At 36.4% G+C, this 26544-nt stretch overlaps 2 protein-coding genes across 3 annotated transcripts in view; one reads left to right on the top strand and one right to left on the bottom strand.

Annotated features, from left to right (window-relative positions):
* The first annotated feature begins 4849 nt into the window (after nucleotides 1-4849).
* LOC110451821 (ectoine dioxygenase-like) lies at nucleotides 4850-12656 on the top strand. Its single transcript, XM_021500021.1, has 10 exons — nucleotides 4850-4942; nucleotides 6197-6236; nucleotides 6524-6605; nucleotides 7031-7112; nucleotides 7295-7405; nucleotides 7929-8020; nucleotides 9835-9925; nucleotides 10064-10193; nucleotides 10500-10651; nucleotides 12128-12656. Exons 2-10 carry the CDS (start codon nucleotides 6218-6220, stop codon nucleotides 12248-12250), a joined length of 882 nt encoding a protein of 293 aa, XP_021355696.1. The 5' UTR covers nucleotides 4850-4942; nucleotides 6197-6217; the 3' UTR covers nucleotides 12251-12656.
* Nucleotides 12657-18298: 5642 nt separating this feature from the next.
* The window catches only part of LOC110451811 (probable phytanoyl-CoA dioxygenase), a 12765-nt gene continuing 4519 nt past the window's right edge, over nucleotides 18299-26544 (bottom strand). For both annotated transcript variants that reach the window (XM_021500008.1, XM_021500000.1), the window contains 6 exons: nucleotides 25360-25470; nucleotides 24852-24943; nucleotides 23519-23609; nucleotides 23252-23381; nucleotides 22688-22839; nucleotides 18299-20284 (listed from right to left, as the gene is read on the bottom strand). In XM_021500008.1, the coding sequence (XP_021355683.1) occupies nucleotides 20156-20284; nucleotides 22688-22839; nucleotides 23252-23381; nucleotides 23519-23609; nucleotides 24852-24943; nucleotides 25360-25470 (705 nt within the window). In that variant the 3' untranslated portion in view covers nucleotides 18299-20155. The remainder of the gene's footprint in view (nucleotides 20285-22687; nucleotides 22840-23251; nucleotides 23382-23518; nucleotides 23610-24851; nucleotides 24944-25359; nucleotides 25471-26544) is intronic.

Here is a 26544-nt window from a genome sequence, read left to right as displayed (position 1 = left end):
AATTTAGCCAGTGACCCAGTAAGTTTACCACTGTTAAAAATAACCCTGACGTACAAATAGGAACATGTAATTTTAGAAGCAGAATGGTTTATATATTCATTAACTATATAATCATCGGAGCATACTATATTAACTTTAAAGAGGTTTATGATTATTATATCTTACTCGTGGCTTATAACAGCGTTTATTAAACCAATGTAAACATCCGTATTGATGACAGTTTGCGTATCCACATCACTCAGTACTATCGGTATTTTATTCTGAGTATGTACACAGTTAATTGCGACATATACAATGTATCACTATGCTTTGTTTTTACACGTATTCAAAATTTCTAATATTCCTACGGATTATTGTTTTTTATCTTAATTCCTAAAATGTAGGAATACACACATTTAAGTATACCTTTTTCGTGAATACTCTCAGATTTATAACGGTCAAAAGTAGTTATCTTTAGGACGTTGATAGCAATATTCTTGTTACTTTCTCTGTTTAACCAGGGTCTTTATTACTGCGAGTATTAACATTGCATGTACGTGTACCTGGGTAAACAGTGTAGCATTGAGTAATAGGTATTGGTATCACTTAACTATGTAATAGGTAGCGGTATTACTTAACTAAGTAATAGGTAGCGGTATTACTTAACTAAGTAATAGGTAGCGGTATTACTTAACTAAGTAATAGGTAGCGGTATTACTTAACTAAATCATTAACGTCCTTAATATTTACTATTAATGTTAGGCCACTGATCAACATCACGATAATCTCCTGCATTTCTTAACCATCTTCCAACCGTTGTGTATATATATGTGTTTTATTCGGACTACTTACTATTTGTACAAACTGTAAAATGTTTAATACTTAAGTGAATCATGAATGAAAGGGGTAGGAGCGCATCTTAGTTGTAGAGTTTTTTTCACACGTATGCTTACCAATATTTTTGTGGTTGCCAAATGTGCCATTACGTATGGATATGCCATGTCTAATTGTTTTTGTTATTTATCTTGATTATTTCTACTCTACGATAAGTAACACCTTTCAAATTATTGGTATTTTTATTTCAGAAGTATATTAAAAGTGCATGAAAAAACCCCACACTAACGTAAATATTGTTTGTATCATAGTAAGGGCGATAACTGTAACAAGCTTACAGGTACATGAATAAATAATAGTGATTTTTTAAGACTAACCTGTTTTTGACATGAACGGGCTAACTACAGGTTATAACTGGCAATGGTTCCATTTTAATATTTTATAGTCAGTTGATAAGTCTAAAAATTGCACCATCTAGAAAATTGATATTGCTATGTACCTGTATATTATCATTGAATAAAAGGTATATGTATTTTGTTTGCTTAATTCACTGCGCAAATGACCCTACTTAGGCTGAATTCGCCCATATATCGGAGTTAGCTATGACTTACTGTGAGGGTTTTACGTCCTCATGTAAACGGTGCTAATGAAGAGAGAAACGTCAAAAAAGTGAATACAAGATACATTAAGGAACAACATATATAATGGCATTTCTAATTATATTCCTCTTCATTTTAGGATGTGGAGACATATCTACAACATCCAGACAAATTTACAAAATTCTGAATTTTCTATTCAAAGAAAGATAACTCTAATTGTGTGTTTAAACATAGGGAGAGGATTTACAAAGGATCACAGCCTGTTTCTAAATCCTTATGACATTAAACAATCCGTTGTCAATAAAGGACCAGGTGCATTAAGGGCCTTTTGTGACCCCAACCTCGATTTCCTTAATTTTATACCAGGATTACATAAACATGGGACATTAATCAAAAATGCAGTTTCAAAGAATTCCGACATTGCGTTGCCCAGCAACATACCTGGCAACCCACCTGTCATATTCAGCATATGCCTATTTTAGTGATCGATATGTACCATAACATGTTAAAAATAGTTTCCAAAGTTGTAACATAATAATTGTTTAATTTGAATCTTGCAGCATGCTTGAATACCACCAAGCAACTTATATATTATATTCCTTAACAACCCATGTTTCGCCTAAGCAACTAACTATTCAACAGTACCTAAATTATATTGCAATATATACAGCAGTGTTGGATAGTTACATTAAAATAGTAAGCAAGATATAATAACTTGAAAATTGGGATTCTTTTAAATAAAATGTTGAAAATATATCATGTTGCTTTCATATTTGCTCATGACCATTCCACAATCTGAACAGGAGCAGCGTACTTGTCCAACAGGCCTGATCCTAACATTGGGGTCATTTCCTCAATTCCTATTTTTTGTCTTTCCTTCCAATTTGTTTTTCATTTCTGATATATTGTGGGCTGACACTTTGGTATTTTATTTGTATTTTTACTTGAGGAGGAAGAACAACAAAGATTCAGCATTAATTTAAAAATAATGTAATCAACAATTGTCCTGACGATCAAGGTAAATCGTGAAGGATATAAAACAAAAAGACTGATGTTAATTTAAATGAACCTTGTGCGAGGATACAATATCCAAATAATTTGATAAATGGCCTATAAATCATTAACAGATAACAGAAAAATTAAATTTGGAGTAATTCAAATGCAAATATGTCAATATATAACTTTGCATGAATATTGAAGAACCAACCTGTTCCATTATTTAAATGTATGTAAATGCATATAATCATGCATTATACCTATATTAAGAAATTTGAGCAGAAGAAAAGTTATTAAATACATGTACATTAAGTTACACTTAATATTGCAGACCTCCTTTTGGTACTAATGTCACAATAATAGTTATGGTATAATCAGTGCTCGAGATATAGCATTATGTATATCCATATATTAAAAGAATGCCCATGTATAATGATATTATGAGAATCATTTAATTACAACTTAACAATTTACATTTGGAGCAGATGGTTTGAATTGTATTCCGTCTTTGCATATTGCAGAGTTATCTTCTCTTTGGAGCAGGGATTCATTTTTACGTCATTGGTTTGTGTAAGAAAATTACGTCGTTTTCTCAAAAACTGATGACGTTACTCTCACAAACAAGTGACGTAACAATCAATACCTGCTCCCAAGAGAAGATAACTCTGCAATACGCAAAGACGGAATTGCACAGACTGTACAATTCCAGAAACTCTAATCCATTTTTGAGTCTCTACACTAATAAGTCTGACTCATTTCAATTGATTTAAATGTGTCTCAAAAGATAGTGACTTGCAATTGCAAATATTAATAGATTAAGATATAGAAGTGTTGGTATTTTTTTGTCTATAAATATTCTGATTTTCATCTCTGAGTGTGATCATGACTGAGTAGAACTATCTTATTTTGCAGTGTACATACAATAGCTTATAATAAAACTATATCTGGAACACATAATATATTTTGAATAAGCACCTGTTGGTTCTATCACAATATTAACTAAAATGTAGCACAACTTGTACCTATATTCCGCTCTAAAATCATTCACCATAGAAATATAATCGCCTGTCAATCAAACTGTACAAGACACATTGGCCAGTTGTGTATATACATATGTGGTTTATTTAACAGCAACAGCACGTGGCTACCACACAACGAAAGCACATGTTCAACCTAACATTTTCTATGAAAGTAACAGGTGATCCCTTATCTTGTCCAACATGTTCCATGGTTAATTATGTCCCAGTACCTTATCTGTACTCATATCACTCAGTATACCTCCATTCAAAATGAAACATCAAATTTCAACCTATGACTTGAAATGAATCTCTTAAGTAATAATTTTACCGGTCATCATTTTTAATGGCCGTTTGATATGACTGGCTGCCATTCAAGGTGGCGGCCCTATTTTGAAACGGACTAAAGGCCTCCGCTTCACTCGGATCATATAACGTCACGGTTGTTTTCGTCGTCTGCTGCCTTGACCCTTTTCGGTTTTGTATACAGAGAGAGATTTTCTTCATTTTCCAGCGACGAACTTCAACAATTGCACGAAAACAGAGACAGCTCGAATACAAAGCAGTGCATTAAAGCTGTGAAACGTGTATTTATGCAGTATTGTTCATCTATGATCAGCACAAGTTTCAGGAATGTGTTTCTTTTTTAGGCGATGAAAAGTGTCCTGTTTCCTCACTGGAAAAACATTTACAAAGGCTTAACCCAAATATTGAGGCATTTTTGCAGCAGCCTAGGCGGCATGTTAGCAGTTATGTTGGAATAGGGTATGACAATTCTCCTGTTGGCCACAACACATTGGGAAGTTTTACGAGGAACATATCTGTGAAAGCAGGACTCTCTCGTGCATAACTAGTCTGGATCAAAGTGGGGTAGAAGCCAGACACATAATGAGTGTAAGTGGACATAAGTCTGAGTCGTCAATTAATAGTTATTCTAGAAATGTTGAATAAAATAACATGAAATGTGCAATGTTTTACAGTCAGTATTTAAACCCAAGACCCAGTCTGTTACTACACAACCACCTGCTACTGTATCAAACTTACCCAACAATTCTGTTATAGATGCACATGCTAATCAACATATTATAGTAGAACAGGTGGGCCATGAAAGTTTGCGATTGTGTGGCTAAACAAGACAGAGATGGCAGACGTTACTATCTCAACATAGCAAGAAAAATCATCGTGGTAGCGACGTCTCTGTCGATGAGTCTTCATCTGCAAGAACTTATGAAATGTCAGGTATGTTTAATGTACCAGGAATATACTACCATTGCTGATTTTTTCAGGAACATTGTTTTGCAACAATACATTTATCTAATCCCTGGATGTAATCTATACAGATAAGATACTATTTTGAGTGTTTACTAGAAACATGTAACATAAAATCCCCGTGAGCTGACAATCTCGATTATCTGACCTGACCGAGGCCGAGGCCTTGGTCAGGTCAGATCACATCGATTGCCATGTCTCGTGTCCTCATTTCAAGATGTTGATCAGCACCCTCTATCCATAGTTGGGGTAAGCAGTATTGTATCTATTGTTTTAGCAAATGTATTATGGTTTTATATGTATCCTAGTCAGAATCTTTGTCTTGACATTATTCTGTTTTCTGTATATTGAAAAGGTACAAATGTAAATCTGAATCATATCCATTATCTAATATAGATAAACATTGTTATTATTAGTGTCAACAAGAGGATAATCTCTCCTTTTACATGCTATATTATGTGAACAATAGGAAAAGTTAAATGGTAATCTTTCTTTCTTCGTCATCATGATTAATAGATGAACGTTAGGGGTTGTTGTGAGATGAACGATATGGGTTGGTGTGTGATGAACGGTAGGGGTTAGTATGTGATGAATGGTAGGGGTTGGTGTGTGATGAACGGTAGCGGTTGGTGTGTGATGAATGGTAGGGGTTAGTGTGTGATGAACGGTAGGGGTTAGTGTGTGATGAACGGTAGGGGTTGGTGTGTAATGAACGGTAGGGGTTGGTGTGTGATGAACGGTAGGGGTTAGTGTGTGATGAACGGTAGGGGTTAGTGTGTGATGAACGGTAGGGGTTAGTGTGTGATGAACGGTAGGGGTTGGTGTGTGATGAACGGTAGGGGTTAGTGTGTGATGAACGGTAGGGGTTAGTGTGTGATGAACGGTAGGGGTTAGTGTGTGATGAACGGTAGGGGTTGGTGTGTGATGAACGGTAGGGGTTAGTGTGTGATGAACGGTAGGGGTTAGTGTGTGATGAACGGTAGGGGTTAGTGTGTGATGAACGGTAGGGGTTGGTGTGTGATGAACGGTAGGGGTTAGTATGTGATGAACGGTAGGGTTTAGTGTGTGATGAACGGTAGGGGTTAGTGTGTGATGTAGGAGAGGTGTTAGTTTTGTGATAAAGGGTAGGGGTTGGCTATGTGGTAAACTGATAAAGAAATTCAAGGATGGATTGGATCATTTTCATACTTTCTCAAAAAATCCTTTTCCTTTTGAAACCCGAACCATAAATAATGCTATTTAGTGAAGAGCACGGGTTGACTGCGTGATGAATGATTGAATTTGGCTGTTTGATGAAACGTAAAATAAAACTTGATCAAAAATTAATTTGAATTCAACTCAATTGTTTAGGAGTATTAAAAGTGTACGGCGTAATACATAACATTCGAGATAATTGACGTCTTGTTAACTCCTGATGTATTTGAAGCAGATACAAATAGAGGTAGATTATAGTGTGGCAATCCGGAGACAAGTGGAACAAAGAAAGTATTATTGTATTTTCAGGCGTTACTACAAACCGCTGTGATGGCAAAACTGACAAGCGGTAAGTTAAATAATATTTACAACTGTGGTTGGCTAGGATTAAATTATCTTTACTTGCTATTTCATTTTTTCAAGTCATATGTGGATAATGTAATCCCAAAGATAATGTATAATTTAAATATCAGGGATGATGCATATCGATTTGGAAATTGTATGAAAAGCCTAAATTTAATACGGATTATATTTGGGACAAACTTAATACATGAAATATAACAGACTCGTATTTAAGAGAATCAACAACTTAGTCTAGTATATGCAGTATGTATGTAACATTTCTTCTTTACATAGTGTGTTCGTTCAAACCGGAGGGTTTCCGGGTGACGAAGGATATGAAGAAGAACTTCAATGACCAGGGATATATCCTAGTCAAGCAAGTGTTCAGTAATATCATTTGGATTAGCTTAGTCTGTCAGGAAATCAATAGTTATCGGCAATATAACCATGTTTTCAATACTTTCAAGTTAAACGATATACAACTTAAAATATATACAAACATTTTACGTATATGATATTGATATGAAGACAAATTTGACATGACTTTTCTCATGCCAGGTATTATAATAGTGACCGACACGTAACACCTCTTACATCAAAAATAAGGTGTCACATGCTTCGCGATAATTCTATGTTATTACACTTAATCTCAATTCGTTAGCCCTTACAGCATTATAATTTTATATCTCAGTAACTTTAGATGAATTTATAGTGTTGCATAAGTAAAACAGTCAAATAGAAAATACATTAGAAACAAATATACATGTAAAAGAAAAAATACCATTTTTTTTTAACTTACAGAGGGTTGTTCGACACGGAGGAAATGAAAAACCTAAGGACGGTGTTTGAAAACACAGACGTCATCAAAGATCACGGGTATACAGTAAGTTGTCTAGGTGCTGTGTCGTGGGAGAAACACATCTGTAGGAAAGACAAAAATACGAACGTTAATTCCTAATTATGTTTATTGATTGGTGATAAATTTCGACAAAATTTGATCCAGAAAGAGATTCTCAAAATAATAAAATGTACAAATCCCACACTGTGTATGACTTCTACTTTCAGGTCGCTGATGGACAGGGAAAGAACGTGAGAATGCTGTTGTGGAACCATCCCGGAAATGACGTATCTGGACAGATATCACGTTGTGAGAAGGTCGTCAATACTTGTGAAGACGTAAGATCAAAACCAATCGCTTGATCACGTGGTACAGTGCACATATACGAGTCAATTATATCAGCTTATACAGATAAAGCTAGGATCCCAGATTACTTATCGCGATTGATGTACATTAGTTGATCCCATCATTCCCAGTTATATTCTTGTTAAGACATTAAATTGGACAGAAATTGAATATATAAAAGAATCATTTGGTTACCTGTCTCTTCCTTTATTTTTTTATTTTTTAAAGCAGAATATGAGGAAAATCGAATACACCTTACACTTATTTCAGCCTAAAACATTTTAAAATTTGAAGCTCGGTAATTCACGTTGTTTCATTGTTCTACATTTCTTCTGTTTATCTACATCTAGAAATATAGCAGATCGTGCGGTAAACACATTTAACCATGTCTGATATAGTGTGTACTCTTTCCCAAGATTTTTGTTTATGAATAGTTTAATACTAGAGGGAATATATACTAGTATGTGTAACAAAATATTACTTGATCTCACACACTGTGTCTGATATGTTGTACAGCTTCTTGGAGGTGAAGTTTACCACTACCATTCAAAACTGATTTACAAGGATCCCTTCACTGGAGGATCATTCCACTGGCATCAGGACTACGGGTAAGTGATATTCAAAGACTGTTTCACCAGGGCATTGTCCTTCCATTGGTATCAGGACTACGGGTAAGTGATATACAAAGACTGCTCCACCAGGGGATTGTCCTTCCACTGGTATCAGGACTACGGGTAAGTGATATTCAAAGACTGTTTCACCAGGGCATTGTCCTTCCATTGGTATCAGGACTACGGGTAAGTGATATACAAAGACTGCTCCACCAGGGGATTGTCCTTCCACTGGTATCAGGACTACGGGTAAGTGATATTCAAAGACTGTTTCACCAGGGCATTGTCCTTCCATTGGTATCAGGACTACGGGTAAGTGATATACAAAGACTGCTCCACCAGGGGATTGTCCTTCCACTGGTATCAGGACTACGGGTAAGTGATATTCAAAGACTGTTTCACCAGGGCATTGTCCTTCCATTGGTATCAGGACTACGGGTAAGTAATATACAAAGACTGCTCCACCAGGGGATTGTCCTTCCACTGGTATCAGGACTACGGGTAAGTGATATTCAAAGACTGTTTCACCAGGGCATTGTCCTTCCATTGGTATCAGGACTACGGGTAAGTGATATACAAAGACTGCTCCACCAGGGGATTGTCCTTCCACTGGTATCAGGACTACGGGTAAGTGATATTCAAAGACTGTTTCACCAGGGCATTGTCCTTCCATTGGTATCAGGACTACGGGTAAGTGATATACAAAGACTGCTCCACCAGGGGATTGTCCTTCCACTGGTATCAGGACTACGGGTAAGTGATATTCAAAGACTGTTTCACCAGGGCATTGTCCTTCCATTGGTATCAGGACTACGGGTAAGTGATATACAAAGACTGCTCCACCAGGGGATTGTCCTTCCACTGGTATCAGGACTACGGGTAAGTGATATTCAAAGACTGTTTCACCAGGGCATTGTCCTTCCATTGGTATCAGGACTACGGGTAAGTGATATACAAAGACTGCTCCACCAGGGGATTGTCCTTCCACTGGTATCAGGACTACGGGTAAGTGATATTCAAAGACTGTTTCACCAGGGCATTGTCCTTCCATTGGTATCAGGACTACGGGTAAGTGATATACAAAGACTGCTCCACCAGGGGATTGTCCTTCCACTGGTATCAGGACTACGGGTAAGTGATATTCAAAGACTGTTTCACCAGGGCATTGTCCTTCCATTGGTATCAGGACTACGGGTAAGTGATATACAAAGACTGCTCCACCAGGGGATTGTCCTTCCACTGGTATCAGGACTACGGATAAGTGATATACAAAGACTGCTCCACCAGGGGATTGTCCTTCCACTGGGTTAGGGTTACGCTTGGTTAGGGTTACACTAGCCCTAACCCTAACCATTCCGCGGGGAGTCCTTCGTGTTACTGTCACTATTTTAAACATATTTTACATTCCTTTACATGTTGTGTTTTTCTTTGACACCTGCTTTATGTGTAAACAACGAACAGGATGTACACAGATCCCTTCATAGGGAGGGGAATCATTCTGCTGACAACATGACTATTGAGTTCTTCCTTTGATACTAAGATTAAGGTTATTGCTGTACAAGTACTAAATCATTGAATACTGATCATTTTAATAGCCATTCTTACAGAACCATGTCACACCATGACTGTAGGACTGTTTAAAAGCCATTTGGCAGAATATGTCCCTTTCATTTCCACCATAACAACTGAAGATTTTATTACGCTAATAATTTATGTTAGTTCACTGTTGAAAATATAACAACTGTAAATATCAACGTTCTGTATGTCTCTAACAACTAATAATTTGCTGTTTTCCGCTTGATACTTCCTAGGTACTGGTATCACAACAGTTGTCTGTTTCCCGACATGTTGACAGTGTTCATAGCCATCGACAGGTGCGCCCAATCAAATGGATGTCTGCAGGTAAGCCGTTATATAACGGGATAACTTTTGCAACGTACAGTATCAAAAATGACCACGTAATTGGTGTACCTTTATACAGATGTAACAGCTCCACATGTCTTTTGAAACACTCTATACATGACCTTCGGTCGTTGACAGATCCTGCCCGGTTCTCACAGATGTGGTCGCATTGTCCATGACGCCGTCCACGGTCAGACCGTCGCCAACACTGAGAGGGTGTGTGCAATAGAGACTGTCTATCCCAAGGCTTACGTAGAGATGGACCCAGGTTAATGTTAACACATCAAGAATTGTCGCTAAAGCAATATAATCTTTCTTCATCTTTATTTTATTTCGGTTCATCAATTTCAGAATTATGAGAAATGAAAGTTATTAAATCACGTTTTTATTTGACGCTCTATTTATCCGTATTATTATATACATAGCAAACGGTTTATACCAGTAACTCTGAACTTTATATTTACTTCCATTAATAAACGAAATTTCAAACATTGCTAATATTGAAACGTCGCATAATTAGTACTGATAGGGAAACATATATGCATGAAGTGTAACTACAAGATGTATGTTGCAGGTGATGCATTGTTCTTCCACTGTAACTTGCTGCACACGAGTTCTGGCAATGACAGTGCTGACAGACGATGGGCGTACCTGATAGCCTACAACACTAAGGCGAACAACCCCTTAGTTCCACATCACCACGCACAGTACACACCCCTACACAAGGTAAACAACAAACAAAGTATTTTTTTCGGTAAATCAGGATAAATTATGTACAAATAACAGTAATATCTACCTAGTATATCCCTCTAATAAGGAACATTACATTCCCCCATGGTATATCCTCTAGTGTTAAGCAAAGGATAGCTCACAGAGCACCACAACAAATATACGTGACTGCACAAGGTACAGTACAGTCCACCATATATCTACAAATGTATCAATACTGATGTTCGAGGTACAGTATTTCCAGACCATTAAATTACTATACACAAAAATTAAAACCACTCGAAAGAAAAATAAACCCTTAACTAGGTCTCAAAACCAGGGCAAACTATGAACAAAGGAAATATTTCCACGGAGATTATCGTTTTTTAAATGTACGAAGCAAAAGGCAATGTGTCTCCAAGAACAATAAGCGTCTTCAGTGTCATTGATGACATCATATTTACATCTGGATCAAGTTCAGTTAATGACACGGGTTCAAAGTAAGAACCAGGGTATTGATATCAAAACCACAATTCACACTTATGGACATAGACAAACGATATTCATATTACAAAAGGAAATAGAATGTTTTCAAATGCAATCATGATTGCGTCGACTTGCCCTTTTAATCCTCATATATCCAAACACTGTGTTATAAGTTAGTCTGTCAGCATAAGACATTCGTCACAGAAGTCATGATATTAGAAGCAACGCCATGAATGTAGAATCAAGTGCGACCTATGAACTTCCTATAGGGATGTTACTATCAATAAAGGGAACGTTCGCGATAGGGAAATCGTTCATGTTGATCTTGAATGTGTAGTGTACCACACTCAGTATATACTTATACACAAGGTAATAATCATCCCACCTACTTTATATCGGAATATATGATACAATACACCACAACCGAGCTCACAGATACCGTTCATGCTAGTACACAACTACAAAGGTGCATGTATACGGAGCATTCCTGCCCAGTATATACCAATATACAAACTTCTGTACACCACTCTACACAATAGAATAAAATACACCACTAAACAAGGTAAAGAAAACCCCACTAAGTACACACCCCAGCACAACATTTAACCCATAATGATTGTAAAAATATTAAACGTTTCCCTATAGATTATATCAGATGTAAGATATGCCTCATAAATCTCATTATAACAGCTATATCACGTTCTTCATTTATTTAATTATAACACAAGATGTGTTTGATTAGCGTCAATATATCTTAACACATTTGAAATGTATTCATTGAAATCAGTATATTGCATTTAAAGTGCAACCTGATGTATTTCCATTTTGTATCAGTATTGTAATACGTGTAAGATGTGTTCATTAAAATCAGTATAATTTCCATTCTGAATCAAAATAAATCTTAACGTACTTGTTTTATATGCTTTATTATCACTAGTATATTGTTCCTCGTATGTAAGATTATTTTCCGTATGCTACATGTTTATCGCCATAAGTTTGTATCCACAGGTGCCGGACAGTGCTGTAAGGGAATGCACGAATTACAATGATTTCACTGGTAAGGGTTTCTTGGACCCAACTAGCCCAGACAGAAACGAACTTCTTCAAAAACAAACCAAATGTGAAAAATAGACGTTGCATTATGATATCAGGTTATGTAGGCCCTATCGTTATTTCAGCTGATAGTTTTATCACATTCTGTTAAAGTTTGATATAATTATTATACTATCTCAGCCCTACCAGATAACAGCACGCCTGTTCATGTTACATGACGCTGACTATGACCCTGGTGAGCTTGACGTTGACTATGACCCTGGTGAGCTTGACGTTGACTATGACCCTGGTGAGCATGACGCTGACTATGACCCTGGTGAGCATGACGTTGACTATGACTCTGGTGAGCTCCCATAATACTAAGATATATTTCCATCACAAATATTACACAGTATTTTATGTAATGGACTAGTATAATTCATGTAATATTTTGTTCACACAACAGATGATTAAATTAGCTTTGAATCTATTAAACGCCTTATATTATTGTTTAGTAAAGTAATAAAAAACCACATATAGTACTGCATCATCAGATAGTCTAGTTGATCCCTGATCCCGTGGTTTCCCAAACAACCCAACTTCGTGGGTACATGAATTCATGGAATACGATTTTGTCAAAGTTGTAATTACTTTGTGGACCTATGAATTCGTTGATGAAAATTACCAACGAAATCAACGAAATTGTAAAACGCCACGAAAATAAGTTATTTTACAGTATTTGTTAATGTCAAAATGATTTACACTACCTGCATTATAACCTTTCTTCTTACAATACGATTTTTGTGTCTCCATGGTAACGAATCATTGGTAACCTACATACGGCCATATTGTCGTGACATTGATTTTGACGACCATTCAGTATTGTCTATCAATTTGACTTGCCTCTGCCACGGATTGTATGTATCTCGAGACATTATGTGTCATTGTCGTCGATGAACTGTGTGATAACACGGGGACAGTGTCGGCAGACTCACTCCATTGGTCATCTCCATATCTCGTCAGCATCTTGTCAGTATTCATGTATTGATGTCTGTCAGCCATACTCACCGAGACATAAAATCAAATATAATGAAAATAAAAGACATATGGAGTGAAGCAAGAAATATTTTATAAATTCTCAAGAATTATTTGTTAAGTTACGATTCAAAGGTAACTGGATTTCAGAATTCTCCATAGTCAAGAAGGCGTTTTCTTCATGTACCAATTGGTTACAAGAACTAAAATCAATTAACCATGAGATTCCAGAAATTGAACCCATAGTTGTAACTGATAACTACACATTAAAACAAATGAAAAAGGTGAAGCTATAAATCCGAATAGATTAAAGAATGAAATATTGAAAGAACTAATTTCGAATAAGAACTATTATCCCAAATCACAAAATAGCTGGGATGCTGTATATCAAAATAATGACATAGACTGGGTTAAAATTTAGACTTCTTTAAGATCTTCTATAGCAAACAGGAAATGTAAAGACTTCCAATAGAAATGCTTACATAATATTATTTCCAAATTGTTTAAAATGAGACTGTCAAATATTTTTTGTACACTTTGTCAGTAAGTTCAAGAAAATCGATTTCATTTATTCTATAAATGTAATAAAAAACAGAAATTTGGAAGACAGTTAACTCATTAATAAACAAAGCCTTACAGGAAATATCAAATTCAAATAAAATATACCAAATAACTGAGAAAGTTGTAATGTTAGGAAGCTATAATTTAAATCAAGAATATAATGCAATAATCAATCTGTTTGTCTTTATTACAAAGTGGCACATATGGAAAGAAAAAAATAGATAAAATTTGATGACGAATATGTAGTTGCTGACTTCACACATCATTTTTTGAAGTGATTAAAATAAGAACTAAGGTTTACAATCAATGCAATTGACAGCGTTAAAAGATAACAACAATTGGGGAATAAGTTACAGTCAATTTTTGCAAATTGAAATAAAAATCAATGTAAGAGATATTGAGTAGAAAGAAAGAGAATGAATAAGAGAAAAAATGGAGGAAGATGAACGTACAAAATAGAGAGAGTCAGAGAATGACTTCATGTACTATGTACAGGGGTTAGGCCAGGCCTCATCCTGGTATTCCCTATTGTATTCGGGATAATAAACCATAAAATAGAAAAAAAGGCCATACTCACCGAGACATAAACGGCATGGTCCCGATTTGCAGGCGAGTCAGGTATGGATGAAGTACACAGGATAGGAATGTAAGGCTAAAATTGTAAAAGCTATACATTTAATCACGTTTAAATAAAATATATAAGTCTCAGTGACAAAAATATACTAAAAAAAATACCTTTATGATAAAATGAAAAAATGTACGCAGTAGAACGATTGAAATATGTGAAAAACATTTCAGCACAAAGAGTAGAATCGAAGACTATTAGGTTTATAAGGGATAAGACATTGAAAGTAGTGAAAAGATCACCAATCTCTCGATAAAAATATTGCAACTAGGAATGCTGTAGAGCGACATCACAATGAGAATACGTCAGAGGGCAGTGACGTCACAATTGACAATGCCCATTGATTGTTATTTTTCACACTAAACCCCGCTCTCTGATTGGTCGATTTAGTGTGAAAATAGAGGGTATTTAATGATGTATTCAGTAATAACGAATATATTTCACGGATGTGGCTAATATTTTGATATTAGCCACACGAGTGAAATATAGTTGTTATTACTAATAACACCATTAATTTTTCTATTTATCACATTTTTAAAGCCAAGAATATGAAAAATGTAATGCATTTAAAGGGCGGGAATCAGAAGCGTAATAATTAGCGCCATATTCTAATGACGCCGCGCTTGACAGCAAGGCTGCGCGCCATTTTGAATGGGATACTCAACGCAATTCCGACGCTTTCTGCTATTTTCTGGTATGTTTGCTTATAAAAATGTTATTAATTGTATATTTATGTAAATAGTTTAGTATGTGTACCAAACATTTACCATAACAACCACTTATTCTACCGTCGCTTCATTTGAGTCTGAACAAAACATCATCGCTTTTGAATGCAGGGACTATAAGATACCGTTATGATTGGTCAATACCAAAATGTGATATTTTGACACTTTTGATATTTGTCACAGTGTGAAAGAGATCAGTTTTATCAAGTTGATAGAATCCGATATTTCACTGGCAAAAGAGTAATAAAAGGTTAAATTTGCCCCATTTAAAAAATATCAAATTCATTTTCACTGCAATACCTTATATTTCAAACGTGAAAAATCCAATATTTAATGATACAGGTTTGATAAGAATGTTCTGCCATATGCCAACAAGTTGTGTAAAGACAACGTTCACTGCACGGCCGTGAGACATTGACGTAAATATCGGTTCACCCGTCCGTTTATCCAGATGGAATTTTTTTAATCTTTTCTCAATATGAAGTTGTCCTCCATTTCTCAAGCACTCTGACGCCATACCAGGCTTTGACGATACGGTTGGGTATGTTTGCTTGGTATGTTATGGCTGACTGATTTTAGTGTTTATCTGATGTTTTAATTGTGTTTCTAGTGTAAACCTGCTCTGCAATGGTTCCAGCTTCTCTCTGATACTCACTGAGACATGTAATATAACTACCAAACCTTATGATGTCGACAATGACCAGCGGTAAGTTTGACAATATTAAGAACATAGTTGGCTATGGATAATCTCTCTACACTTTTTTTTTGCTTTGAACTTACGTTTAATGGGGATATTTTGTAACCATTGATCAAGCATAACTCAAATATCTAAGATTCACATTTCGATTTCGAATGATGAAAGACACACCAACCCTCAACACCTTATTTCATTATATATTGTATGTTTGTAAATACAGTATAATACATTTGTTCTGTATTATAGATATGTGTATGCTATAAGATATCAACAGGATAGTAATTATAATAATGTTATAGACGTCTTTTATAACATTTAAAAAAACTTTTACGTTAGGACTTAACACATTAATGTTAAAGCTGATCACAAAGCCCTGCTATTCTGTATACAGTGTATTCGTTCTCACCGGAAGAGGTCCGGGTGACGGAGGCTATGAAGAGGAACTTCGATGATCAGGGATATATCCTAGTGAAGTAAGCGTTCAGCAACATCGTTGGGGTTATTCATTATTTATGATAATCTTTATTTTTAAATTACTATATAAAGCTTGTAACAGAGAACAGTACTAAACAACATTATCTATATTAAATATTGAAATAGAGACCAATATTGCAAGAATATTCTCATCACAGCTGTAATGGCGCCAAATACATGTACGAAACATCACAATTATGGTATGTGAATAACATATTTATAGTGGTTATCGATATACCTGAAGAAATCCTTACACCATTAGACCATTTGGATCTTCCCAACTTTAAATGAGTAAAAATGATGGGTTAGTAACAACTGCCATAGTGAACACACAATGGTGACAGGTTAACTTTGACGGCTGTGCTATAGCGTACAGGGGCTTGCTCGACCAGGAGGAGATGACAACCCTACGAAAGAGGTTTCAGGAAACAGGCCTCCTCAAGGATCATGGATATGGAGTAAGCTTCTATGCTGTCCCGATGGAGAATATCAACCTGAATATTTGTAAGGAAAGAGAAGGTTAATAAATGTAATATTTTATGCTTACTTAATTTACATCAATTAAGTTCGACAAAAGATTATTAAAAAGATGTATAAACATACTATCTTCTTACAAAAGTTTAAAACAATCACAACTTAACACTTAGATTGTATTCGAGTCGATAGTCTTAGTGCATCATTAATTGATATTTACATCATGGATTTTATAATTACCAAATTGTGAAGGTTATATCACCTAATTACGTGCTACGTTCATATGATATAGTGATTAATAGTCTACTTCAAATGGAAAATTCCTTCTTTGTGGACGATCACATAAACTTGTCTGAATGTTTGTCATTGTTACTGTTGCTGTTAACCATTGCCGTCGCGGATATATTTATTGTCCACACATTTGTGTTCTTACACGTACAGAGCAATGTTTACTCAAACAGCAGTTTATGTGTAGATGTATTTGAACAGGAACATATCATAATGTGTGACCTAACCCAGTTTCTATTACTATTAGATAAGTTGGATGCATAGTTGGAATTTGAACTTTAGAACATATAATGCATACATTGTAATCAGGTAGTTTACGTGATGCTGTATCTCTAAGATACAAAATAAACATTGCCACATGCCTCTTTATATCAATACTGCAATGAGATACTGAAGAGCTATGGTGGATAACTGCCCATATTTCACTGAGCCGGCAGTTATGAAAACGGAAAAAAATATTAACGAGTGAATAATTTTTAATAGCAAAAATGCATGGAATGGATATAAAACCTATTGAATATGAATTTTCGAACTGTTGAGATAATATAATACTGCAAGTCAATATCTATGAAAGTGACGGGGTTTCTTAAGCCTGTCTCACACAGAACACGGTTGGGCACACGGTTCCAATACGGTATACTCGGTTATACACGGGTTGACTGGTACGAGTATTGAGCTCCAACCGTGCCTGGGGATGAGTTAGTACGATTTAGACTCGAATGTAGCACGAGTATGTACGAACAAAGCACGGATATACTCGGTCAAGCAAGGTTTGTCACGGTTTGAACACGATTTGCAAACGATTTTCATACGATTGTTGTACGGTTCCAAGTACGGTCTAGTACGGTCTGTTACGGCCTAGTACGATTAAACACGACTTTTACTCGATTAACCGGACATTTACAGGGTTTACATACGGTCCCACCGACTTTTGTTCCATACGATTTATATACGATATTGACACGGTTGAGCTCACTCGTGGAGTGGACTTCATTGCGGTTGTATATACGGTCTCGTACGGTCTCACACGGTCTCTCACGGTCTTGTACGATCGCTAACACGATCATACACGGACATGGCACCCGTGCCAGTTTTTTAAAAGTTTTAAAAATCATACACGGCTTTCACGGATACACTCGAATGGCCCGAGTGTAACTCGGATAAGGCCACGGTTGGTTCGGTTGTATGTACGGTTGGCCAACCGTATAAGTCGTGTGTTCTGTGTGAGACAGGCTTTAGACTTAATTCTATCAACACTTTCCCATCCGAGGATCAACTCTTAAATATGCAAAAACAAATAGTATATGACAAAAGAGTGGCCCTCTTTTGGGAAAGTGGTCAATATAATAAAAAACAGGGGTGATCAAATTCGTAAAACTGCGACAGGTATTTTCATTTTCGTCCATAGCATGTAGCCGTATGGGTAACATATATCTGTATCTTACACAAGGTGTCCTGCGTATATCTAGCGTTTGGCGGTCATTTAACGTATGATGTCCAGTTTTCTGTGTAATATGTATCTTACAAAAGGTGTCCAGCTCGTTTCTATTGTTCTTAGGTACTTAACGCATGATGTCCAGTTTCTGTGTAATATGTATCGTACAAAAGGTGTCCAGTTCGTTTCTATTGTTCTTAGGTACTTAACGTATGATGTCCAGTTTCTGTGTAAATATGTATCTTACACAGGGTGTCCTGCTAGTATCTAGCGTTTGGAGATACCTAACGTATGATGTCCAGTTTCTGTATAAATATGTATCTTACACAGGGTTTCCAACTCGTGTCTAGCGTTCGGAAGTGCCTAACGTATGATGTCCAGTTTCTGTGTAAATATGTATCTTACACAGGGTGTCCTGCTAGTATCTAGCGTTTGGAGATACCTAACGTATGATGTCCAGTTTCTGTATAAATATGTATCTTACACAGGGTTTCCAACTCGTATCTAGCGTTCGGAAGTGCCTAACGTATGATGTCCAGTTTCTGTGTAATATGTATCTTACACGGTGTCCGGCTCGTATCTAGCGTTTGGAGATACCTGATGTATGCTGTCCAGTTTCTGTGTAATATGTATCTAGGACCGAATTCGTTTTTTCTGTTCTGTTTTTTACGTGGAGTATCCAATTCTTTTACATTGCTGTTTTGTTTCCGTGGAGCTTCAAGTTCGTTTATCCTTCTCTTTTTACGGGGATACCAAATTCGTTTACGATATATATCATAATCGGTCAAATTATTTTACCGTGTTCTATTCAACTTTAAGTACCACATTTGTTTATTTTGCTTTATTGTACGTTTATCCGGCTGGAAACTGGAGAACTCGAAGAAAACCCACGTGGTCGAGCAGGTGGCTCCAGGCCTTTGCACGTCCAATCAGAAAAAGGAGCCCCTAACATCGTGGTGTTAATCTTACCACTGACTTGCCTCATGTGTTTAAATATTATCAGTCTTTCTTCTTTAATGATCCCTGTGTATTTTTAAAACAACCTTCCACTCGCCGTGCTTCAGGTACGTGTTTATACATTGTAACAGTATATATCATAATCGTTCTCCTGACGTGATTCAGATGTGTTTTTGACACTTTTGTTGATAGAATGTTTCAGTTTGATTCAGTGGAACAAGATTTAAAGCGACAGTGAACAGCCCGTGTTGACACACACGTAGTGGTTGTTGTCATGACGACAGGTAAACTAAACTCGTATGAAGCCTTTTGTCGCTTCTGTGTCCTGAGATGAACATTATGTATCGGAATTTGAACCCTGCAGCACTCAGGGCCTTGATAATTGGCACCACTCAGACTGTGCGGTGTTCTTGTTTCAATTCCGTACTATGATCACATCTTATAAACCAATCTCAGGACTTATAACAAAGCAAAAAATTATACTTGAAATCATATAGCACTTATGTTTTAATGTTTAAAATGAAATGTAACTCGTAGTACTCTATATCATATATATTTATTATGAAATGCTTGCCATATTCATAAGGATAACCGTTTTTATATTCATGATTTACTCTTTTTTATGTACTGTACTTATAGCTACTTGCAGTAAATAACCGACCATATGTTAGTTCACAATTATTAACGAAACGAAAACGACCATTATTTATAATCTGATCTCAGCAGTCAGCGTCTACTTGTCACACTTGGCTTGTGTTTTGAGAAGAGCGTTTTCTGGCAAATCTAGGTTGGTTGGGTCCATGAAATCCTTTCCAGAGAAATCACTGTAATTAGTGCAATCCTTAACGGCACTATCAGGCACCTGTGGATAAAAATCATAACAATGGTTGTAACTGTTTAGATTGAAATGAACATGACTGTGACGTATATATATCTATGACATTCATTCTATACTATTGTTGTAAATAAAACTAATGAAATACAATCTTTGCTAGTTAATCATATACTATAATAATGGAACACATCTGACGTTAGTTATACATTCGGACCTGGTAGCTCATCAAGCTGCACCGAGATGAGGCATAGTGTAATACGGGATGATCATCTATCTATATATCTGTTTAACCATACTGACACCTATTCCTCATCCGGACCTGGTGGCTCAGCAAGCTACACCGTGATGGGGTATAGCTCATTACAATATACATGATGTCCAGTTATTATCCTCTTCTGTCATACTCATCAGTAGCTCTAGCCAAGAACTGTTCCAACACTGCATTGTTGGCGGTCCGCTAGATTTTAAAGATGATGATATTTAACTGGACACTACATGCTATTCTTCTTCTGACGAAAAATCCAGGAGAAGGATATTTAGTTTATTTTGTAGTAACTGAGTTGCCCCTTTCGCCAAACATAGTTATGTAGTTTGTTATATGAATGTATATATGTATTTAATTATTTGTCGTATAATCATGTGTTGTGTAATAAATGACAACCTGGTAAGGACAGGATGTCCCCTAGCAAAAGCGAGAGTTCACGTGCTTAGTATGGTAGAATTTCTCTACCATTTGGATGAGAATCTACTAGGTGGGATTTTTTTTCTTGTGTTGAATTTTTCTACAAGGAGGATTTCCTTTTTGTAGTGTATTGTTGTCTACCTGATGTGATTTACTTAATTTTTTAGGAGGTCTCTTTTGGATGGAGATTTCTTCCATACGTGCCCGTGAAAGACAGGAATTGACCCGTGAATAGATAAACCGGTCGTTTCCTCGGCCTACACGCGCGATGATGTCACTGATGAATGGAATTATTTCCGCCAGGCAAGTGCGCCAAATGACGTCGGCGTTTGAAATAGATCTGTTGTTTTGACTGTTAAATTTTTATTAATTCTGTACTTATTATACGATATATTAACTGATATATTACTGTTGATGGATTATTAAATAAAAAAAACCCATTGTTAACGTTGTGCTTTTAATGGATTTCTGATTTTATGTTCAGGGTTCATCACATCTATAGAATTAACATATAATTGCATTCATATGGGTCATTGAATACAAGCATGTGAAGGTCACGGAGTATTGACACTGGCATGTTTATTTCGAGTATGGGAGAGAATCAAACATAGGTATGATCCGTGGACAGGGAAATCTCAACCCTCGAATAAGAGTTTGGCTGTCCACCACTCGAAAGCCGAGTTCTTACATTTTGTATCCGAGGGTTGAGATATCCCTGTCCACGGACCACACCCATAACATTATAGTATTCTCTCATATACGTGTTTGTAAGATATACATATATGTAGCTGTCCAGTGTAAGAAAGGAGTAATAAACATTTCTTACAACCCATGTAACGTGACGTGACGTCACAATAGCTCAACAATGACGTGATGTCAAGAATTTGGGTAACTACGATGCCGCAATGCGGAAAAGGCGACTTGATGAAATGAAAACCTTTTACGATATATTTGCCGTACACGTTAAAAATATGAGATTATTTTTTCGGCGCAAACTCTGTTTAGAAATATAGAGCAAGCTTACTCTCACTGACAGATTCGTTTTCGTCAAAAAAGCATTGATTTTTTCAAAATGGTAGCCAGTTCAAACGCATTTTCAAGGCTTCTGAGCTTATTCTGGAAGTTGGAATGAGAGAAAAATGCTCTTTCATGCCAAAGGATGTAGAAAAGGGAAGGCAAGGCCTTGGGTTTTACCAAATTTAAAAACCCCGAGGGTGGATTTTTCCTATCCTCGGGAATTTCAAATTTGGCGAAACCCTCGGCTGAAATTTCCCTATTTAACACCCCTGGGCATGAACGTGTGTTATATTATTTACCTTGTGTAGTATGTTTACTGGATGGAAGTTTCTCTACCATGTTTAGGCGTGCCTATTGTGTGCAGCTGACTGTACTGTACCTTGTATGGAGATATACGTCATGCTCTCTGCTGTACATCGAACAGATGAGGTCATTGGTGTAAAGCTCATTGCCGGTGGTGTATTATGGACGTCCCGGGGCCTCCAATTTCTTGTGAAGTGGCTAAACTAATGACTTTTATTTTTCTGTAGACTTTGTAGTAGTGTTTACGAGGGTGGGGCTACTGCTCTTTAAGAGGGAGTTTATCCTGCGTTGCAGTTTATCTACTTTGTATGTCGGCTTTTACTGATGTCTTTAAGGATGTATGTCGTCAGGATATTATTACAACCTCTGTAAGGGTGTGTGCTTGGCTACCGCTTTATTATCTATATAGACTGGGTGGGCAGATTTACCTTGTGTAGGGGCGTGTACTGGGCGTGGTGATGGCGCACTAAGGCGTTGTTCGCCCTGGTGTTATAGGCTATTAGGTACGCCCAACGTCTATCAGCACTCTCATTGCCAGAACTGGAGTGCAGAAGGTTACAGTGGAAGAATAATGCGTCACCTGCAATATAACATGTTAAGAAAACCAAAAGTGGAAATAAAGTTATGCTATCAGAATTCCAAAATATACTTTATAATGAATAGTTTATTAAACTTCCAAGATATACCGTTTAATGTTACTTCGTTTTTCAACGGACGAAGATATACACGTGTCGGGTTTTGCGTTATCGGTGAGAGATGATCACTCTATCAACTTATTTGATGTGTGTGGATATAAAAAGTATACATGTCATTGTTTGTTTTGTTTAAATCGTGTTTAAAGCTTGTTTTGTCCACAGTAGTACCTAAACGTTAATGAAGCAAAACAAAATGAAGATGAAATGTTAATTTTTTCCTGGTTTTCATTGAGTGATACAAGCACCATTGCATTGGGTCAGCGAAAAGTACAGTTGTGTAGGTGTAAAACCACTTACCTGGCTCCATCTCTACGTAGGCCTTCGGGCAGGCCTTCTCAATAGCAGACACTCGCTCAGTGTTGGCGGCAGTCTGACCGCAGACGACGTCATGGACAATACGGCCACATCTATTGGATCCGGGTAGGATCTGTCAACCGTTAAATGATAGTTATGGCACCGAGAGTGTACGGTACAGTATATAGAGACAACTCTCACGGGCAAATGTTTTTCAATATGCAAAATAGCCATCATATCAAAAATGTTCTCTGGTTACTAGAATCGTACCTGCAGACATCCATTCGATCGGGTACATTTGTCGATGGCTATGAACACTGTCAACATGTCGGGAAACAGGCAACTGTTGTAATACCAGTACCTGGAAAGTATAGAGCGGAATACAACGACCTCAGACTTAAATTATGATCGGAGTTCATGATGACGACGTAGATTTCAAGGCTGGCTTAGTAGGTAAGAAGTTAGACGAATGTTTAACTGTCCAAAAACAGATGGCAGGTTGGTATGTATGTTGAGGAAGTTTAGAGATCCAACAATTGGACTAATTAAAATTGTCATAGGTTTACTAGTGAGTCGATCGTTATTGTCGTACTTTTGAAAATGTCAGAAGTTGCATGTGTTTTTAATGCCATGTCATAGACCATATGTGCGATTTAATTATCTAGATAATCATGGACCAAGAACATACTCACTAGCAGCGGATAAACATCGACTTTCAAACTCAATAAACAGTGGATGTTGGTAAGTTACTTCTGAGAAAAGAAAATTTAAACTTTGACTTTTAATTTTAAGTTCTATAAATTGAATGAGATGACATTTTCGTATTTAAAGGAAAATGCTCATCATTGTATCATTATACTGAAATTAACTCAATGGGGGCAAGTCATTTATATCCCTTTTTATAACTTTTAATCAGAATAATTAAAATAATCATAACGGTAACCTGCTTCCAAATTCAACAAAAGAAATGCAGACAAAGAAATCCCCAAACATCATGTGGACAACACCCTTTGCAGACTCGATAGCAATATGATGCGTTAGTGTCCTTTGTACAGACATCACAATATTGGTATCCGCGATTGCTGGTTTATATTCTTTTACAAACGCTAAACGTTTTATAAATGTGCAAACACTTAAAACAGTTTCCTTTTCATCTAACCATTATACTTGATGAATTGATTCTGCATTGTGCGATATTTCTAATACCATTCTTTGTCGCTATTGTCTTTAGCATTTATGTAAGTGGAAACTCTTCTTTGAAAGGAACAACATGATCGTCGCTTAGCCGCTCTCCCTGTAAATTGGGGTTTGTTTCGCACTTAACCTCGCTTAGAAGTAACAAGAACCATAAAGGGTATTGTGTTTATTGTTCATAAGAAGATCGACTCTTCCCCCTGTCAAGAGGTACATTGCTTTCCTGCTTTCATTGAGGATGACTGGCCCCTCTCTATGTAAACGGGTCTTTGCCCATTGTTTGCCAGTTAGTTTTATGCTAAAGAAATACATTGCATGTCGGTGGATTTAAGCATAGCATTTACCACTAGTACTGGCGTCAGAGGAATGGACTATGCGAACGATGGAGGAGTCTTTGTGTATGACCTACCCGTAATCCTGATGCCAGAAGAAGGCACCACCAGTGAAGGGATCCTTGTACAGCAGTTTTCCGTGGTATTGGTACACCTCGCCTCCCAACAGCTAAACAAACAATCCTATCAGGTATAATCTGTAAACTCAGGTATTCTACTAAATACTGGATATTATGTATCAAGATGGAAAATGTCAGAAACCAAATTAATCAACAAGCTAGAGTTAATGTTTGGTGTCGGTTTTATTAAGTGTGTAGTATATTTTATTTCATTACAAATTATATGTTATAAACCCATAACAATCAGGTGATGTACCTAGTTGTCATATTCTATATTATGTGTTTGTGATACGTTAGGTTTTCACAATGGTATAAATGTCGATGATGGGATGAATTAATATAAAAACCTATACAACAACAAAGACAATCGCAATAAGCAATTCTGTGATTCTAGTGTTATTAGTGTAAGACTGAACTATTTACTCATACGTGTGCCATATGATCAAACGACATGTTTTGTTCTTACGTCTTCACAAGTATTGACGACCTTCTCGCATCGTGCTATCATTCCAGATACGTCATTTCCGGGATTGTTCCACGTGACCATTTTTGCCTTTTTCCCCTGTCCATCGTCTACCTACAAAAAGAATTTGAAAACAGCCTTTTGAACCAAACGTCGATAATGCTCGTACTATATCTTGTAAGAGAAAACATCACGTTACAAACAATAGACGTTGTCAAAATCTCCCTTTTGCTATTTTTGAAATATCAAATTATGTAAATATGAGCTTGCTTTGTTGATAACCTCGAAAATAACTCATTTTGGAAACATCGAAGAAAAAATCCTTCTATAGTGGAATTTGCTTTCATGGCAGGTTTGAGCATCAAATAACAAACGGTTTTTGTGATGCGATAGGAAAGGGGAATTCGCGCCAAAATGTATAGGTTTAGTTTCTATTACAAATACAATGTTTGAAATCAGAAAAGTGAAAAATTACACCAGAAAACCCTCTGCAATACCATTGATTCATACGGAAAATTTGAACAGCATTGGTATTAGAGATGAGCTCCGGAAACAAAACGTATGTATCAAGGTTTACAAATTTTGGTCGCTGTTTTCTCGACAATTGAACATTTCTTGATATCAGAAAGTTAACACATGTAGTGGGCATCCCAGTTGAATATGATTAACTAATGGACACTGTTCTCGTGCTGAAGTAAAATTAATGGAAACCATTATGATACTAATTCTACCTAATGGAGTCAAACTCCGTCTATTCCAATTATTAATAAGAGCTTGAAGTTTAACAATCTTTTTGTCAAAATTCATTCTTGGAATCTCACTTAAATCTACGGAAAAATCTATACCCAAAAAGTTGAACTTATCCTTCCCCCATTGTAGATGCAAGTCTGGAAGGAAAGTTTGGTCACTATATTTTCTACTGCCTATCCATATAACCTGTGTTTTTGTAGTATTGATCTTTAACCCAGAGATATTTGCAAAATTATTCAATTCATCGATAGATTCCTTAAGAGACCTCTCAGTACCATCTAGTATCAACCCAGAATCATCTGCATATTGTATATTTAAAATATCTATATTTTCCAATTGGATGCCTTTAATATGGTCATTATTTCTTATTTTTGATGCTAGGACCTCAACACAAAGTATAAAAATATATGGGGCGATAGGATCACCTTGACGGCATCC

Source organism: Mizuhopecten yessoensis, unplaced genomic scaffold, assembly GCF_002113885.1.
Source record: "Mizuhopecten yessoensis strain PY_sf001 unplaced genomic scaffold, ASM211388v2 scaffold673, whole genome shotgun sequence".
In the NCBI taxonomy this organism is placed as follows: Eukaryota; Metazoa; Mollusca; class Bivalvia; order Pectinida; family Pectinidae; genus Mizuhopecten; species Mizuhopecten yessoensis.
The sequence above is the reverse complement of the archived record's forward strand: the minus strand, read 5'-3'. Positions and strand labels throughout refer to the sequence as shown.

Excerpts from the sequence above, each read along its gene's own strand:
- LOC110451821 (XM_021500021.1), top strand. Across the intron at positions 7,113-7,294 it reads TCAAAGATCACGGGTATACA|GTCGCTGATGGACAGGGAAA; the intron begins GTAAGTTGTCTA and ends TTCTACTTTCAG. Across the intron at positions 8,021-9,834 it reads CACTGGCATCAGGACTACGG|GTACTGGTATCACAACAGTT; the intron begins GTAAGTGATATT and ends GATACTTCCTAG.